The sequence below is a fragment of the Mandrillus leucophaeus genome, unplaced genomic scaffold, assembly GCF_000951045.1.
Source record: "Mandrillus leucophaeus isolate KB7577 unplaced genomic scaffold, Mleu.le_1.0 Scaffold10, whole genome shotgun sequence".
NCBI classification, from domain to species: Eukaryota; Metazoa; Chordata; class Mammalia; order Primates; family Cercopithecidae; genus Mandrillus; species Mandrillus leucophaeus.
In genome coordinates, this window is record NW_012098098.1 from 870860 (window position 1) to 888471 (window position 17612).

At 55.5% G+C, this 17612-nt stretch overlaps 1 protein-coding gene across 3 annotated transcripts in view; it reads left to right on the forward strand.

The window, feature by feature from the left end:
• OSGIN1 (oxidative stress induced growth inhibitor 1) overlaps positions 1 to 16999 on the forward strand; it is a 64108-nt gene extending 47109 nt beyond the window's left edge. The window contains exons 3-10 of one of the 3 annotated variants that reach the window (XM_011970804.1): positions 778 to 848; positions 1138 to 1241; positions 2102 to 2248; positions 8372 to 8470; positions 9981 to 10117; positions 11589 to 11780; positions 12001 to 12092; positions 15734 to 16999. In XM_011970804.1, coding sequence (XP_011826194.1) covers positions 2206 to 2248; positions 8372 to 8470; positions 9981 to 10117; positions 11589 to 11780; positions 12001 to 12092; positions 15734 to 16679 — 1509 coding nt within the window. In that variant the 5' untranslated portion in view covers positions 778 to 848; positions 1138 to 1241; positions 2102 to 2205 and the 3' untranslated portion in view covers positions 16680 to 16999. Of the gene's footprint in view, positions 1 to 777; positions 849 to 1137; positions 1242 to 2101; positions 2249 to 3988; positions 4132 to 8371; positions 8471 to 9980; positions 10118 to 11588; positions 11781 to 12000; positions 12093 to 15733 lie in introns of those variants that run through there. The other 2 variants (XM_011970960.1, XM_011970884.1) reach the window with 2 other exon arrangements.
• Positions 17000 to 17612: the final 613 nt, after the last annotated feature.

Below are 17612 nucleotides of genomic sequence, written 5' to 3' on the forward strand. Positions count from 1 at the left end.
GGCTCACTGCAACCTCTGCTTCCCGGGTTCAAGCAATTCTCCTGCCTCAGCTTCCCCGAGTAGCTGGGATTACAGGTGACTGCCACCACGCCTGGCTAATTTTTGTATTTTTAGTAGAGACGGGGTTTCATCATATTGGCCAGACTGGTCTCGAACTCCTGACCTCAGGTGATCGGCTGCCTCAGCCTTCCAAAGTGCTAGGATTACAGGAGTGAGCTACCGCACCCAGCCTAATTTTAATAATATATTCTATCTAGCCCAGTATGTCAAATATTTTCCTTATTTTCATTGCAACATGTAATCCATATTAAAATTATGAATGAGATATTTTACGTTTTTGGTACTAATTCTTTGAATTCTGGTATGTATTTTACATTTACAACTAGAACTGACAAACAAAACACAGGCTGCCAGGGAAATTTGAATTTTCAGGTAAATAAGAAATAAACTTTTAGTATAAGTATGTCACGTGCAATATTGAAGCTATACTAAAAGTTTGTTTCTTATTTATCTGAATTTCAAATTTCCCTGGAACCTCTATTTTCTTTTGCTGTCTCTGGAAACGGTCCTGTGGGCACACCGGAATTTGGAGGATCATGTGGCAAGCTCTCAGTAGCCACTTGAACTCATGGCCTCAAAGCACAAGGCCGGTCCAGGGGAACCAGGGCACCCACTGGCCCCCAAGACAGCCCCCTCAAGTCAGCCTGCAAAAACCCATTTGGCTCCTCCCCTCCCCGTGGCCCTTCTAACCATTGCCCTTTTGCCTGCCTTTAACAGTGTCTGTCTTTGTCTTAGTCAAACTTTCCAGGAGCAACTCAGCAATTCTGTTTCCAATAATCACCTAACAGGTAAACAAGATGGCAGAGAGGAAAGTCCATGTCTCGCCCCACAGTTCTCCATATCAGCAAATTTTCAGATTCTAGAACAAGGTCAGGGTCAGCAGGGGCAGGACAGGTTTGGAGGAAGGGCCAGGCCAAGCCCAGGAGACGAGACGGGGTCCGGGGAAGCCCACCTCCTTCCCGGGTCTCCCCTCCAGACCCGCAGCCTCAGGCCTTCTCAAGCCCCAGCCTTAAGGAGTTGTGCACTCCAGGGTGGGGGGAGTCTCTGATCCTGGGTGCATGTCTCTCTCTGCCTCAGTTTACACACCCAAAATCTCTTGGAAGCTGCAGACTGGGCACCGTGCGATGGGGAAGTGGAGACCGAGAGGCTCCTACCGGGGAAACATGCAGTGCAGACAAGAGGTACGTCGGCCGCAGCTGCCCCGCTCCCTGCCCTCATGTTCAAAACCCCTGTCTAGGTCCTGGTGTGTTGGAGCTGCACATTCAGAGTGTGAGAGAGTGTTCATCACAAGGCTGCAGCTGGAACAGAAGCCCAGAGAGGGAGGCTTCCCACCCCAGGTCACACAGCACACCTGTGGTGGGGCTAGACACTGGCCAGGAGCCGAGGCTCAGAGCAAGGGGCTTCCTGCTCCCCCCACCACCACCCTGTGGGACACTGCTGCTGAGGGCCCCAGGAGGAAAGGAATACGAGGGCCCATTTCCCTTGGTTAAAACTGAGGCTGAGGGGACTATGCCTTGTCAAAGCCTACCCAGCCCGCCAGGGCTGAACCCACAGACAGCTCCCACCTACCCAGCCTCATGCAGGGTACAGCCCCAGGCTGGACGCATCATGTGATTTTGGGGCCTGGTACTAAATGGAAATTCAGGACATTCATGTTCAAAATTAAGAATTTTAAGGCAGTGGCAGCAGAGCATTAAACCAAACTCTGGGCTCTCCGATCACAGGGTCCTGGGCACAGGTCACCCAGGGAAGCAGAGGAGGGGAAAGAGAGACCCAGCTCAGTCCTGGCTCTCTCCCCAGCCCTCCTGTCCCTCTGTGCACGTGGCCCCAACTGTGTCTAACCTCTTCCCTAAGCTTTTTCACCCCAGCTTCTCATTCTGCCCCCTAAACCCTTACCCCCAGCCATCAGGCCCTCCCTTAGTGCCAGCACTGGCACACAGGTACACACACACATGCACACATGAGCACATGTGCACACATGCACAACATTCTCATTTTCTCTCTCTCTCTCTCTCCCTCCCTCCCTCCCTCCCCTCTGTAGGTTCCTGCTACTCTCACCTCATCAGAAGTGTTTTTCACCAGGACCCAGCCCCAGCCCTGCAGGCAGATGCTCCGGGGCCCTGAGCTGTGGTTTCCAGGCTGTACATGACTCCAGGGCAGGGCTGTGGTCACCCGGTCCAGGACGAGGGTGAGGAGGGTGAGGCATCACCTCAGGCACAAAATTTTAGCGGTGCCAAAGCACCCCCATCACCAGAATCCATACTGTGTACATGCAGTGTTCTTACAAATCAAAATTCATGAAAAAAAATCCAGAATGAAAAAAAGATCAAACTTTTATTATAAACACAGCATCAGAAGTCCTGGTTCTCCTTCTGCATCAGCCCCAAGGCACTGCTCTGGAAGCTGTCTGGGTTTATCCTGGCTTTTTTGCATTAATTTAGATTTTTTTAATTGCCTCAAAATACTATTTTGTTTACTGGTTTTGGTTCCCTCTTAAAGTTTGCACTCAAAGGTACACCTGCCATCCCCCACCCCTCCAAGGTGGCAGACGGGAGGATGAGGTCTACAACAACATCAACACTGAAAATGTACACTGAGGTCTATGTGTGCACCGTGTCAGCTTCCTCCCTCCCTCCCTCCCTCCCTGCCTTCCTCCCTCTTTCCCTCCCTCCCTCCTTCCCTCCCTCCCTGCCTTCCTCCCTCCTTCCTGCCCTCCTCCCTCCTTACTTCCCTCCCTACTTTCCTCCCTCCTCCCTCCCTACTTCCCTCCCTCCCTCCCTGCCTTCCTCCCTTTCCCTCCCTCCCTCCTTCCCTCCTTCCGTGCCTCCCTTCTGTTTAAGCGATATTGGGCACCTATGTGTGCTAAGTGATATTCTAGACGCTGGGTAGAGCAGTCGCGAGCACGCCTTCCTGCCCACACAGAGCTCACATTCTGGTTTGGGAAGAGAGACAATAAAATAATTCAGAAACAGGCCGGGTGCGGCATCTCGCCTGTAATCCCAGCACTTTGGAAGGCTGAGGCAGGCAGATCATCTGAGGTCGGGAGTTCCAGACCAGCCTTGCCAACATGGTGAAACCCTATCTCTACTAAAAATATAAAATCACCGGGCGTGGTGGCGCATGCCTGTAATCTCAGCTACTCAGGAGGCTGAGGCAGGGGAATCGCTTGAGCCCGGGAGGTGTAGGTTGCAGTGAACCGAGATCGCGCCATTGCACTCCAGCCTGGGAAACGAGCTAAACTCCGTCTCAAATAATAATAATAATAATTAGGAAACAGCAAGGTGTGGGGTGTGCAGTGCTACCCACACAAAACAGGAGAGAAGAGCCAGGGAGCAGGCTTCAAGTTCTAAGCATGGCAGCCCAGAAAGATGTCATTTAAACCCTCACAGCCACTCTGGCAGAGACAATCTGTGACTTGCCCCAGTTTTCAGATGAGAACACTGAGGTCTGGGCCCTAAGCAGCTTGCCAGAGCCCTGCAGCCAGGAAATGGCAAAGCTGGATTCTCAGCCCAGGCAGGCGGGTGCCAGAGGGCTTTTGGGGGCTGGAGGGTGCAGTAGAATCCAGGTGGAATGAGGGAACTGGACGGGTTTACTTTGTGCGCCGGACAAAGTCATCTCCTCCTCCTTGTGGGAAAGGCCAGGCTGGCTCATTCAGAGGTTACTGGTTCCTCCTCCAGAGACTGAGCCCTGGGGATGGGGGTCTGGCTGGGGGGAGGTGGCTGGGAGGGAGTGCCACCCTAGGCCCCCTGGCATGCTGCCCAGCAGGGGCCCTTTAAGGCTGGCCATGAGGCAGGCAGCGTGACACCCGCCCAGTGTGCAAGTTCATTCATCACGGGTCCCTGCTGACTCACGCTTATGAAAGTGATTTTCCTGGCCCCGCCCACTGCCTGCGCCGCCTCCTCCCTCCCTGTGAAATACCCTCACTTCCCTCTGGCCTCTCAGAGCCTCTTGGATCCCCACGGGGTAATGGGTGTCCCGATCTCACGGGGGACTCTGTGATCTGTGATCCCCTGACCCTCCTAGAGCACAACTTGGCCAGGCTCGCCGGGCTCCCGCACCACTGCCTGTCAGGTGAGTGTCCGGGGCCAGGCTCCGGGGCGGGGAATCAGGCACATCCCAGGCACCAGTGGCAGGCCCAGCTGGACTGGAGGGTCTGCAGAGCCCTGGCGCCAGGCAGTGATCCCGGGCGGTCCTGAGTGGAGGCCCTCCCCTGGGTTCTCTGGAGCCCAGCAGGATTCTCCCCTACCCCAGGTTCCTCCCAGATCCTCAGCTGTGTCCCTGGCACCCTCAGCCAAGCAGCTGAAGCGGCCACAGTCCCAGCGTACCCTGGCCCATGTAACCGCCCTTCCTAGCAGGAAAGAGGGGTGTGGCCAGCCGGGTGTGCCGCCCGCCCAGCTGTTCTACGACCACTCTATCGGCAGCCAGGCTGGGTGCCCATGAACAGCCCCCAAGCCCCGGAGGTCCCAGCGACTTAGCTTCTCTCAGGAGGCTCAAGAGTGCGGTGGGTCGGGAGGGCGGCCCCTGGGAGGCTGGGGAACTGCAGGAGATCCTGGGCTCCAGGTGTGCGGCACTGGGGTGAGGGCTCATCTCTGACAAACAGCAAGTGCCGCTTGCGTGGACAGACCACCTCCTCACACTTTAGCCCCCCCAGGGCTTCATGTCACTTTCTTGGTCTCCCTGTTATCAGCTGTTTTACTGGAGGGGACTTGGCAGAACTAAGATTTGTCACATGGCCATGGTCTTGGACACTCCTAGGTGACCTGAGGCAAGACGCCCACTCCTCCTGAAGGGCGTTTCTTCCTCTGCACAATGGGGATGAGAAAGCCCACCTCTTGGGGTGTCTTCAAAGGCAAATGAGTAAATGGCCACTAGAGGTGCCAAAGAAATGCAGACATACAGGTGTCCCAGAGTCTCAGAGCAGTTTGCAGCTTTAACAACCTCAGAAGTACAAATGCTGCGTGCTTGAAAGAAATATCAGTCGAAGATGCAACTGTTTTCATTTCTTTTATCATATTTGCCTTTGTGAAATTTGAAACATCAATTTTTAATGTTAACTTCTTTCCATCTACTGCTGTCTTCAATCAAAGGGAGTTAAAAAGATAACATTAAAAATTGATTCTTCCAACTCCATAAAACTGAAAAGCACAAAAAGAACTGAAATGAAACTTTGGACGCTCTTTTGTAAGTTGGCAGCATACTTGTCTGAGGTAATGGGTGACAGCGTCAAGCTGCTTGGGACTTTGGGGCGTCGTGGGTCACTCTGCACAGGAAGTGACTTCTCAGGTCCAGCCCCTGGGTGGTGACCTCACATATGTGGCATCCAGAAGCTTCTGTTCAGGTGCCTGAGGACAGTCTCAGGAGGGAGCCCTGGACTTGGAGCCCCAAAGCCCTGGCGGTAAATCAGTGCCCTCTGCTGCCTGCAGAGGGTGGTAAGGGGCAGCCAGTTCTGATTCCTCACTGGCCAACAGGGGCTCCTGCAAGTGTGTTTCTCAGGGTGGTGGGAGAATCCAAAAGAACAAAGGAGGGGCAGGGCATGGCCCAGGGCGGGTGCACTGGGGCAGATGGAGCACGTTGGCTCACCCGTTTGGGGAAGGGGTTGGGGTGTCTGGGGGGTCAGCCCACGGGGATCAAATATTGGTTCCATCGCCCACCAGCTCGATAGCCTCAGGGCATGGCTTCACTTCTCCAAGCCTCAGTCTCCTCATCTGCAAAGTGGGTTGCTAGGAGGATCAAAGGAGGTAATGTGGGGAAGCCCCTTACCAGGAGGTCCCATGCTCCCCAGTGGCTGCTGTTCCCGTGGACCATGATGAGGACTGAGGGGCTCGGAGCCATTCGAGGGTACCAGGAGCAAGCCAGAGAAAGGTACCAGGAGCGACCCAGAGAAAGCTCTCTGGGACCCGCAGTCCTATTCTCCAAGGCCTCTGGGTATACCCAGCGCTCAGGGTCAATGAGAAATGATCCCTTCCTGGCCAGAACACTAGGTCATCAGCTGTCCCTCTGCCTCCCCGCCTGCCACTAGCGCTGTGACAGAGCAGTGGGGGACCCTGGAACAGACACTGCACGTTCCACCCAGCAGAGGGGTCTCAGCAGGAGCTGTCACAGCCCTCGGGGCACAGAGAAGGCTCTGGAGCAGGGCGACCTGGGCTCCGATCCAGCCCAGCCTGTGAAAGCTGGTTCAACCACCTTGCAGACTGTAAAGGGCCGTGAGAAACTCTCTGGCCCTCAGAGTACTTACAACAACCCGATTAAATAAGGATTCAATTTGTTAATGTGTATTAAGTGTTGAGATCATGCCTGGCACACAGCCCACTCCACAGAAGTATGGAAATGTCAGCCACATGCTGCCTTTGTTGTTCTCGTGACTATTACTATTATTATAATTGGTGGCGGCGTCACCCTGAAATCCCCTCCCCAGGCAGGCATCCTGGGGCCTTGCAGGGAGCCGGGCAGGAAGAGGCCATGTGGTCCCTGGCGACTGCAGGATGTCACCTTCCTTCTCTCCGGAAAGGGAGGAGGAGGTCTTGGGTGCTGGGCATATGGGCTTGCCTAGACAGGACATGGAAGCTGTCCCTGGCCCCCACCCCAGCGGAGGCAAGGAAGGCTGCGCTCAGGGGAGCAGAGAGCACCAACACAGGGGTCCCTGACAGACCCCTTCCCTGCTGGGCTCATCCTCACCCTCGGAGCCTCCTTCTCCTCACCTGCAAGACGGAGGTGACAGGGCTCACCTGTCAAGGCTGCTGAGCGGGCTGGATGCTACTGCTTAGATGCAACCTCCTTCCCACTGTAGAGTGCTGTGAGAAGGTCAGTTGTTGTCACTGCGGGGGCAACACTCGGGTCCTCTCAGTGGCCCATCTGTATGGCAGTCTCTCATCCATCTCCTCGGAGCCTGCCTGGAGGTGGACGATGGTGTTTCTGTCACCCTGCGCACATCGGAGGCCACACACTGGTCTCAGCTGTGTTTGGCTGGCCTGTTAAGGATCTTCCAAAACTGTGCTTTCATTCATTGCGCACTTCTTCAAAGCAGATAATTCGCATAGAAATCCAGATTCCCACTTTCTCTGGAAGAATTCTGGAGGCAGGTGACCCTGGGCCCCCACCCCTGGCCACTCTGGATGGTCCAAGCCCAGTGCCCTCCCACTCAGTGTTTCCCCTGTGAGTGTGACACCTGGATGGGCCCTGGATCTCCATGGGGGACAGGCCGAATGGCGTGAGTGGTGGCACTGGCAGGGCCTTGGCGCTAGTGAGCCCTGGGTTTCAAAGCCGGCTGCATGACACTGAGAAGCTTGTGCGACCTCTCTGAGCCCTGTTCACACATCTGTGGAATGGGACATTAACACGGCCAGGACTGCACAGGGTCAGTGTGAGGCGGATATGAGAAAAAGCATGTCAAATACCCGGTACAGAGTAAGTGCCAAATGCTCACCATCCCTGTGCCCACAAGGGTGTTGCCTTGTGGCTCTCAGGATGGCAGCATGTGGCCCTCGGGTGAGGCTAGTGTCCTCTGCGAGCTGGTGTAGGGGAGAAGGTGGGTCTGATGCCCCTCTGGGCACCGGCAGCTCTAGGACCAGCACCTGAGTCCCTTTGAGCGATTTGGGCCTGGGGCCAGCAGAGGGCGCAGCTGCCCCAGAGATGGCAGGTTCACCGGCACGTCCCCAAACCTGGCCACTGCTTCCATTTCCCCAAGTCCAGCCCAGGCCCTGGGGCAGGCCACAGCGCTGGCCCTTTCCCCATGGTAAATTCGCTCCAGGCAGGTGCTTCCCGTCTGTGACCCCACTGCATCCCTCAACCATCCTAGGAGGTAGGGACCCATTGCTTCCATTTTACAGATGAGGTAACTGAGACCCAGAGAGGCCCAGGAATGGGATAAGGAGCAACTTACCAGGGCTGGGTGACAATTCCAAAGTCCACCAGGCCACACTGGGACTCGAGGGCTGTGGCCCACAGAAGGGCCTGGTAGGGTTGGCCAGGAATGGCCTCTCGGGAAGACAGATAATGAGCTTCGGGGACTGTTGCTGCTCCAGTGAGATGGGAGAGTAGAGTGAGGCTCAGAGGGACAGTGGCTGCCTGGGGCAACCAGGCCAGAGGAGGGAAGGTCACGTCCTGCATGACCGGGGAGGGGTGGGGCAGACGGGCTGTTCGGAGCAGAGGCTGTGTGGGAGCAAGAAGGGAGTCCCATCAGATATGCCTCACGGGGACCCCGGACAAGACCCTAGGGGCCACAGGAGGCCACCCTAGCTGGAAGGTGAAGTGGCTGTGTCGATACCCAGGCCTCACCCAAACGGGCTCTTCCTTCCCCTCTCCCCCGCTCCAGGTCCACCGCCAGCCCCAAGCCCCCCACCAGCCATGAGCTCCTCTGGAAAGGACCACCTCGGCGCCAGCAGCTCAGAGCCCCTCCCAGTCATCATCGTGGGTGAGTGTCAGCCGCAGCCGGGGAGGGGCTCCACTGAGCCTTCCGGGTACCCCCCCAGGTCTGAGGGCAGGAGCTGGGCAAGTCCAGGCCTGGCCTTTTTTTTTTTTTTTGTATTTCAGGGTTTTTTGTTTGTTTGTTTGTTTTTGTTTTGAGACAAAGTCTCACTCTGTCACCCAGGCTGGAGTGCAGTGGTGCGATCTTGGCTCACTGCAACCTCCGCCTCCCGAGCTCAAGCGATTCTCCTGCCTCAGCCTCCCGAGTAGCTGGGATTACAGGTGGCTGCCACCACGCCCAGCTAACTTTTGTATTTTTAGTAGAGACGGGGTTTCGCCATGTCAGCCAAGCTGGTCTCGAACTCCTAACCTCAAGTGATCTGCCTGCCTCAGCCTCCCAAAGTGCTGGGATTATAGGTGTGAACCACCATGCTTGGCCCAGGCCTGGCCTCTTTATAGTGGTCTTTAAATTAAGCCATTGAGCGTTTACTATGGGGCCAGTGCTAGGCTTAACCGTTTATAAACTATCATTCCCTTTTACACCTCCGAGAACCCAGGGCTCTAGAACACACCCATCAGCTGGAGGCAACCCAGCGTGGGGCAGGGAGGCCTGGTCCTGAGCCCACAGTGGTCCCATGACTGTGCCCAGCACTGTGCTAGGTGCCCACACGAGAGGACACACAGCAGCAGCTTATGATTCCTGTCCTCTGTCTGCAAAAATGGGGACAGATGACCCCCAGTATGCAGCCGTCCAGTTGAGCCACGTGAGATGGTCATTTCAGTAAGGCAAAAACAGATGGGTGCCTGTGATTTCTTATGGTTCCTCCTGGTATCCTACATATGAGTAATATTCTGAATCAGACGAGATAAGGAGAGGGGAAAGGACAGATAAAAAGAGAAGCGCTATCACAGGGCTGTGCCTGGTGAATTGCCCAGGAAGCACCACAGATGGTGGCGCAGTTCTTCAGACATGCAAGCAGCAGACCCAACAGGTGGCCTGGCACCCCTAAGCACCCACGAGCACCCACCACTCAAGCTCGCCCCCAGGCCACGTAGCAGTCTGTGCTACATTCACTCATCCATCTGACCTGGTTCTTAGCAATCTCAGAATCTCAGTCGTGTTGTCAGAGGTTCCCTCTGTCTGGGTTTTAATCCCGGCTCATCTACCTTCCAGCCGTGTGACCACGGGCAAGTTACTTAACCTCTCTGTACACATTTCCTGAAGGATAAAAGGAGGAAAAGAGTAGCGCTTACCTCACTGAAGCTATTGTGAGGCTATTGCGAAAGCTCTCAGTACAATTCCTGGCACAGAAGAAGCTCTCAGCAGTTGTCCATTCCTTCTTTTTTAAATTATCATTAGGCATAGTGTCTGGCACAGGCTAAGGGCTTAATCAATATTTTATTTTTATGAATGAAGGATAAATGAATGAATGTGCCACATCTAGATCAAAGCGTTCCACAGTAGTGTCTCCCACCTGAAAAGGTCACCCCCTTTAACCTCCACCCTCTGTCCCCAGGTAACGGCCCCTCTGGTATCTGCCTGTCGTACCTGCTCTCCGGCTACACACCCTACGTGAAGCCAGATGCCGTCCACCCACACCCCCTGCTGCAGAGGAAGCTCACCGAGGCCCCGGGGGTCTCCATCCTGGACCAGGTGGGTCAGCCTGGGGCCGGAGCTCTGGGGAGGACACACCCGCCCTTGGAAAACTACCGCAGCTTTCCCAGGGAAGAACAAAAGCGTGTGTTTGCTGGAAACAAGACCAAACACAGAATTCAAGAGTCCACAAAGTCAGCCACGGAGATCATGAAAGAGAAATCAGAGACCCACAAATGCCACATGGTCTAGGACTCACTATGCCCTAGACCCGTGGTTCTCAAGGAGGGGACGATTTTTCTCCTTGGGGGCACCTGGCAATGTCTGGCGACAATTTGGGTTGTCATGGCAGGGTGGCGGTACTACCAAATCTAGCAGGGTGGAGGCCAGGGATGCTGGCAAACGTCCAACACTGCACAGGACAGCGAGGGTGGTGGAACTGAAATATCTGCGGTGGAGTTTCTCAGCCTTGGCCCCACTGACATTTGGATGACTTTGTTGTAGCTACAAAGAACGATCTGGCTCAAATGTCAGTGGGGCCAAGGTTGAGAAACTCTGCCACAGATATTTCAGTCCCACTACCTCCTGCCCACAAGGGTTTGCAAATCCTCCCTCCATACCCTTGTTTTCCACTGTGCCCCTCCACGACCTCCCCTTGTTGACCTCCCTCGTCAGGCAGCGTACATCCTCCTGTTCCCCTCCCGCCCAAGTTGGGGATGAGGAAATAGGTCTTGACGATTTGATCTGGATCAGTATTTTTCAAAATGCTCTCCATAGAATACTAGTTCCTCAGTATAATATACAGAGAAAAATGTCCCCACTCTAGTAAAACAGGGACACACTGGGCTTGGCAAAATTAAACAGGTAAATGATGGATGGCTGCAGGACTTGCCAGAACCCGCCTGCATTATCTACTGTTAAGAGGCAGCACCGCCGGCCGGGCGCGGTGGCTCATGCCTGTAATCCCAGCACGTTGGGAGTCTGAGGCGGGCGGATCACGATGTCAGGAGATCGAGACCACGGTGAAACCCCGTCTCTACTAAAAATACAAAAAATTAGCCGGGCGAGGTGGCGGGCGCCTGTAGTCCCAGCTACTCAGGAGGCTGAGGCAGGAGAATGGCATGAACCCAGGAGGCGGCGCTTGCAGTGAGCTGAGATCCGGCCACTGCACTCCAGCTTGGGTGACAGAGCAAGACTCTGTCTCAAAAACAAAAAACAAAACGAAAACAAAGAGGCAGCACCTCCCCAGTTGATCTGACCACGCTGATATTAGGGTAGGGATGTAGGCTCAGGCAATCGCCCCAGTCTCATCTAAGCTTGCCCATTTGCTCTGTACTCTGGGGCCCTTGGCCTCCTGGAAAGCCCTCAGAATGAGAGCTTCAAACCGCCCCCAGTGTGCACATCTCTCAGAGACCCTCCAGTGCCACGGAAACGGCCCAGCCCCAATCCCCACATTCCTGCCCAGCCTGAGACTCTGGGAAGATGACCCCACTCTCCTCCAGCAGCCCCTCTGACCTGTGCCCCCCTCCAGGACCTGGACTACCTGTCTGAAGGCCTCGAAGGCCGATCCCAAAGCCCCATGGCCCTGCTCTTTGATGCCCTTCTGCGCCCGGACACAGACTTTGGGGGAAACATGAAGTCGGTCCTCACCTGGAAGCACCAGGAGGAGCACGCCATCCCCCATGTGGTCCTGGGCCGGAACCTCCCCGGGGGAGCCTGGCACGTAAGTGGGCAGCGAGGGCATGCCTTGTGGGGGGGCTGTCTCCCTCATTCTCCCCACTTGGAGCTGGGACTCTGGCATCTCCCTTTCCTCATTCTCCACCCCGCAACCCTGCCTCTCCCTCCTCCCTCCACCCAGCCCCAACCAAGGCCTCCCATGCCCTCTAGCCCCAAATGGGTTCAGGTTAGCAGAGGCCTGGACCAAAGCGTTCCTTTTCCTGCAGTCCATCGAAGGCTCCATGGTGACCCTGAGCCAAGGCCAGTGGATGGGGCTCCCGGACCTGGAGGTCAAGGACTGGATGCAGAAGAAGCGAAGGTGAGGCTGCCCCAGGACGCCTTGGGGGACACGGAAGGTTGGGCCTGTGAACCCAGAAAATCTGAGACAGGTCTCAGTTACTTTAGAAAGTTTATTTTGCCAAGGTTGAGGACACGCCCATTACACAGCCTCAGGAAGTCCTAAGGACGTGTAGCCAAGGTGATCGGGCACAGCTTGGTTTTAAACACTTTAGGGAGACATGAGACGTGAATCAGTGTTTGTAAGAAGTACACTGGTTCGGTCTGGAAAGGTGGGCCAACCTGAAGCAAAGGCAGGAAGCAGGGAGGGGCTTCCAGGTCACAGGTAGGTGAGAGATAAACAGTTGCATCCTTTTGAGGCTCTGATGAGCGTCTCCAAATGAGGCGATCAGATATGCATCTATCTCCGTGAGCAGAGGGGTGACTGAATAGAAGGGGAGGCAGGTTGACCCTCAGCAGTTCTCACCTTGACTTTTCCCTTTAGCTTCGTGATTTGGGGGGCCCCAAGATTTATTTTCCTTTCACAGGCCCCCCACACTGAGCCCAGGAGCCAGAGGTACAGGGGTTTCAGAGTGCATCTGGTCTGTCTTCCTCTTCTTCCAGAGGGGGAAACTGAGGCTCAGATAGGGAAAGGACTTGTCCAGCCCACATGAGTGGAGCTGAGCAACAGAGCTGGGCTCCCCCGAGGACCCCCTGTCCCGTGCAAGCAGCAGACCATCCTGTCACATGGCCCCCAACTGGGCCTCCCCGGAGTGCCCCAGCCCCTAAGGAGGGGGTAACAGCTGGCCCCTGACCCTCACGCCCTGCCCCATGCCTCTGGCACAGGTCCCCCAGTCCGTGGTCTCCCTTCAGCCCCTCGGTCTATTCTGAGCCTGGCCTAGAACCATCTTTCTGGGTCAGCTCACAGGGTGACTTTCTTTTTTCTTCTTTTTTTTAATGCTTTTGCTACAGGTGAGTTTCATCCTTAACCATGAGCCCACAAGTTGGGTAAACTAACTCACCTAAGGTCATGCAGATTATTGGAAATGGAGAAGGAAAACAGCTCACCCGAAACGCACACTTCTCCCCACCCTTTCACTGCTGGGGTATTTTCTCCCCATCTGGCTTCCTGCCCCATCATGGCCACCCTAGAGAAATGGTTTGTGAACCCTGAATATCTGAGACAGGTCTCAGTCAATTTGGGAAGTTTAATTGCCAAGGTTGAGGATGCATGACCATGACACAGCCTCAGGAGGTCCTGATAACATGTGCCCAAGGTGGTCGGGGCACAGCCTGGCTGTGTACATTCGGGAGACTTGAGACATCAATCAATATATGTAAGATGGACATTGGTTCCGTCCAGAGGCGGGACAACTCCAGCAGGGAGGGGGTTTCCAGGTCTCCGACCGGTGAGGGACAAACGGTTGCATTCTTGAGTTTCTGATGAGCCTTTCCGAAGCAGGCAATCAGATGTGCGTTTATCTCAGTGAGCAGAGGGAAGACTTTGAGTAGGATGGGAGGCAGCTTTGCCCTAAGCAGTTGCCCGCTTGACTTTTCCTTTAACTTAGTGATTCAGGGGCCCAAGATTGATTTTCCTGTCACAGTTTCAATCACTGAATAAAGGAGTTCCAGCCCCTGCTCCTCCCAGGTGTGTCCACCCAAGTGAGAAGCTGCCCCAGCGCAGATGCCCGGGTGCCGTCTGCCTTTTGGGAAGCCCGGCTTCCTCTGCCCCCAGGGCTGTGACCCGGCTTGTGTCCCCAGCGGCAGGCACTCCAGGCGTCCCCCTCCAGGCCTCACTGTCTCTTTGATGCAAAGACTTCTGCATGTTTGGCAGGAAGACACCCAGGTTTGTGTAGCTACGTGTTAGTAGGCAGCCAGAAACTTGCATTTCACATGTAAGCACAGCCTTTCATAGCCTACTTTTGCGTTTTCACATTCTATCCCAAGCATTTCATGTGGCGATGTCACAGCGTTCAAAACCATCCTTTTACGTGGCCTCACAATATTCCCAAAGGCGGGTGAGCATCTCCAGTCCGGCAAATCACCAAATGCTTATTATGTGCCAGGCCTTGGGCTTAGATGTCAGAGCACAAAACCACCGCAGACACACCCCCTGCCCTCACGGCGCTGCCAAGGTTACCCAGCCCCTGCCAGCCCTGGAGCGTTCATTCTTTCCATTGTGTCATTATTATAAATAACTCCGCACAGAACATGCTCTTGGGACCGTTCTGTATCACAACCTTTACAAAAACTGAGAAAAGGAGAATGGCGGCCCACAGAGATAAATTCCAGGGTCACAGACGAGCTGCCCTGGGTTGACTGGCACGGCCTTGGAGGTCCATTGTCAGCTCCTGCTACATGTAGCCAGACAGCAGGTGGCACAGGATTCTCCCCTAAGGGAGTTCATCCTGAACCATGAGCCCACAAGCTGGGTAAATTAACTCACCTAAGGTCACACAGTGAGATACAGGAAGGTGCTAGGATGATGCCAAAGCCTGTCATTCAACCCCCACAAGAATGGGCCTGCAGTCACTGCCCCTGGAAAGAGTGACAATTAAAACAACAACAACAATAATAAAATACCTCCTGCTGCTGTGTGGGCTGGGAATGATGGTGAGTGCCTCACGTGGGAGTCTTTAAATCAACTTTTAAATTGACTACATATGGGCCGGGTGCAGTGGTGCGAGCCTGTAATCCCAGCACTTTGGGAAGCCGAGGCCAGTGGATCACTTGAGGTCAAGAGTTCGAGACCATCCTGGCCAACACGGCAATACCCTATCTCTAATAAAAATACAAAAATTAGCCAGGCTTGGCGCTGCACGCCTGTAGTCCCAGCTACTCAGGAGGCACAGGCATGAGAATCGCTTGAGCCCAGGAAGCGGGGGCCGCAGTAAGCTGAGATCACGCCACGGCACTCCAGCCTGGGCAGCAGAGTGAGACTCTGTCTCAAAAAATAATAATAAAATAAAATTTAAAAAATTAGCTACATATAGAAAAGTACATAACTCCTGTGAGTACCGGTTGATGAAATTTCTCAAGGTAAGCACAGAGAATCAAGAAACCGACCTTCTCCCGAGAAGCCCCCATGCCCTTTCCGACCAGGACCCCCTTCCCCATCCCTGGAGGTAACCCCTCTCTTGATGTCCAACTCCATAGATGAGTTCTGCCTGTTTCTGAACTCTATAAAAACGGAATCATACCATATTTAATCCTTTGAGGTGACAATCATGGTGGCCCATCCTCACGTGGCACTTCCTTCCAGTCAGGTTCCATCCTAAGCCCTTTGTTTTTATCGGCTCACCAAATCCTCTCCACAACCTCACGAAATAGGTCCTGCCAGCAACATCTTCCTCATTTTGCAAACTGGGGAAACAGACACAGCTCCCTGATGGCAGAGTCAGGACTCGAGCCCAGGCAGTGTGGCTCTGGAGGCTGCACTCTGAACCCCGCCCTACACCACCCTACACTACCCTATACCACCTCTCCTGAGGGAGGCACCCTTGTTAGCTCCATTTTACAGAAGAGGAGACTGAGGCTTGGAGAGGTTGAATTACCTGGCCCAGTCCTACAGCTACAGCCTAGTCCAGCTCCAGGGCCTGATACCGCCCTGGACCTCTTCCATCCCACCCAGCCCCCCAACCCTTAACAGTGTCTGACTCTGGCCTCCTGCATCCTCCCCAACAGAGGCCTTCGCAACAGCCGGGCCACGGCCGGGGACATTGCCCACTACTACAGGGACTACGTGGTCAAGAAGGGTCTGGGGCATAACTTTGTGTCCGGTGCTGTTGTCACAGCCGTGGAGTGGGGGACCCCCAATCCCAACAGCTGTGGGGCCCAGGACTCCAGCCCCCTCTTCCAGGTGAGCGGCTTCCTGAGCAGGGACCAGGGCCGGCAGCCCTTCTCGCTGTGGGCCCGCAACGTGGTCCTCGCCACAGGCACGTTCGACAGCCCAGCCCGGCTGGGCATCCCCGGGGAGGCCCTGCCCTTCATCCACCATGAGCTGTCCGCTCTGGAGGCGGCCACAAGGGTGGGTGCGCTGACCCCGGCCTCGGACCCTGTCCTCATCATTGGCGCGGGGCTGTCAGCGGCTGATGCAGTCCTCTACGCCCGCCACTACAACATCCCGGTGATCCATGCCTTCCGCCGGGCGGTGGACGACCCCGGCCTGGTGTTCAACCAGCTGCCCAAGATGCTGTACCCTGAGTACCACAAGGTGCATCAGATGATGCGGGAGCAGTCCATCCTGTCACCCAGCCCCTACGAGGGTTACCGCAGCCTCCCCGGGCACCGGCTGCTGTGCTTCAAGGAAGACTGCCAGGCCGTGTTCCAGGACCTCAAGGGTGTCGAGAAGGTCTTTGAGGTCTCCCTGGTGCTGGTCCTCATCGGCTCCCACCCCGACCTCTCCTTCCTGCCTGGGGCAGGGGCTGACTTTGCAGTGGACCCTGACCAGCCACTGAGCACCAAGAGGAACCCCATTGACGTGGACCCCTTCACCTACCAGAGCACCCGCCAGGAGGGCCTGTACGCCATGGGGCCGCTGGCCGGGGACAACTTCGTGAGGTTTGTGCAGGGGGGAGCCCTGGCTGTGGCCAGCTCCCTGCTAAGGAAGGAGACCAGGAAGCCACCCTAACACCCGGCCAGACCTGCTGGCTCCCGGGCCCTGAGAGGACAAAGATGGCCACATCTCTGCTGGATGTAGGGTCCGTCCAAAGATGCCCCAGGGAGGGGTGTCAGCCCACATAGCTGACCTTTGGGGTCAAGAGGAGTAGGGATCCCAGTGTCTGAGGTGGTAACAGTGGCCGCAGGCCAGGGTCGGCCTAGACCTAGGATTTGGGGGTAAAGCTGCTGGTGTGAGCTGGGATCACCAGGACCAGCTGAGCACCCAGCAGGAGACCTGCAGGCCTGCGCCTTCCAGAAGCAGGTCCCAAATAAAGCCAGTGTCCACCTGCACTCATGCGTCTGAGGACTGTGTGCTCAGGGAGGGAGCTGTGTTCCTGGGACCCTGCACTGGGCTCGGGGGAAGGGAGGGAAGGCGATTGGGGGAGGAGTCCTGGGGCATGTGGTCCTGGATGAGGTCCATGACTGGGGCCTTGGGGTACAAAGGATGGTGCCCCAAGTGTGGGGGCAGTTGAGCGGGCAGCTGTACTACAGCCTGGGGGTGGCAGTGGCGGGTGTGTGCAGGGAGTGGTGTCCCGGAGGGCACTGCAGTTCTGCCTGCACCCCCCCGCAGTCTGTCCCCTCTCCTCTCTGTTCTGCCACGTGGCTTCCTTTCAGTCCCTCCTGCTGGCCAGGTCCCTGCCTGCCGCAGGGCCTTTGCACAGAGGGTCCCCAGCCCAGGACAGTTTCCCGCCTTTCTTTAATTCCTCTTCCTTGGGGTCTCTCAGCGTAAGAATCACTTCCTCTAGGAAGCCTCTTCTGACACAAATCCCTCCACTGCCATCGCAGCAAAGACTCCTCTCATGGTCCAAGGTGCTACCTTTTCATAGCAGTTCAGTTTTTATTTTTCTATTTTTTTGAGACAGAGTCTCATTTTGTTGTCCAGGCTGGAGTGCAGTGGTGCTTG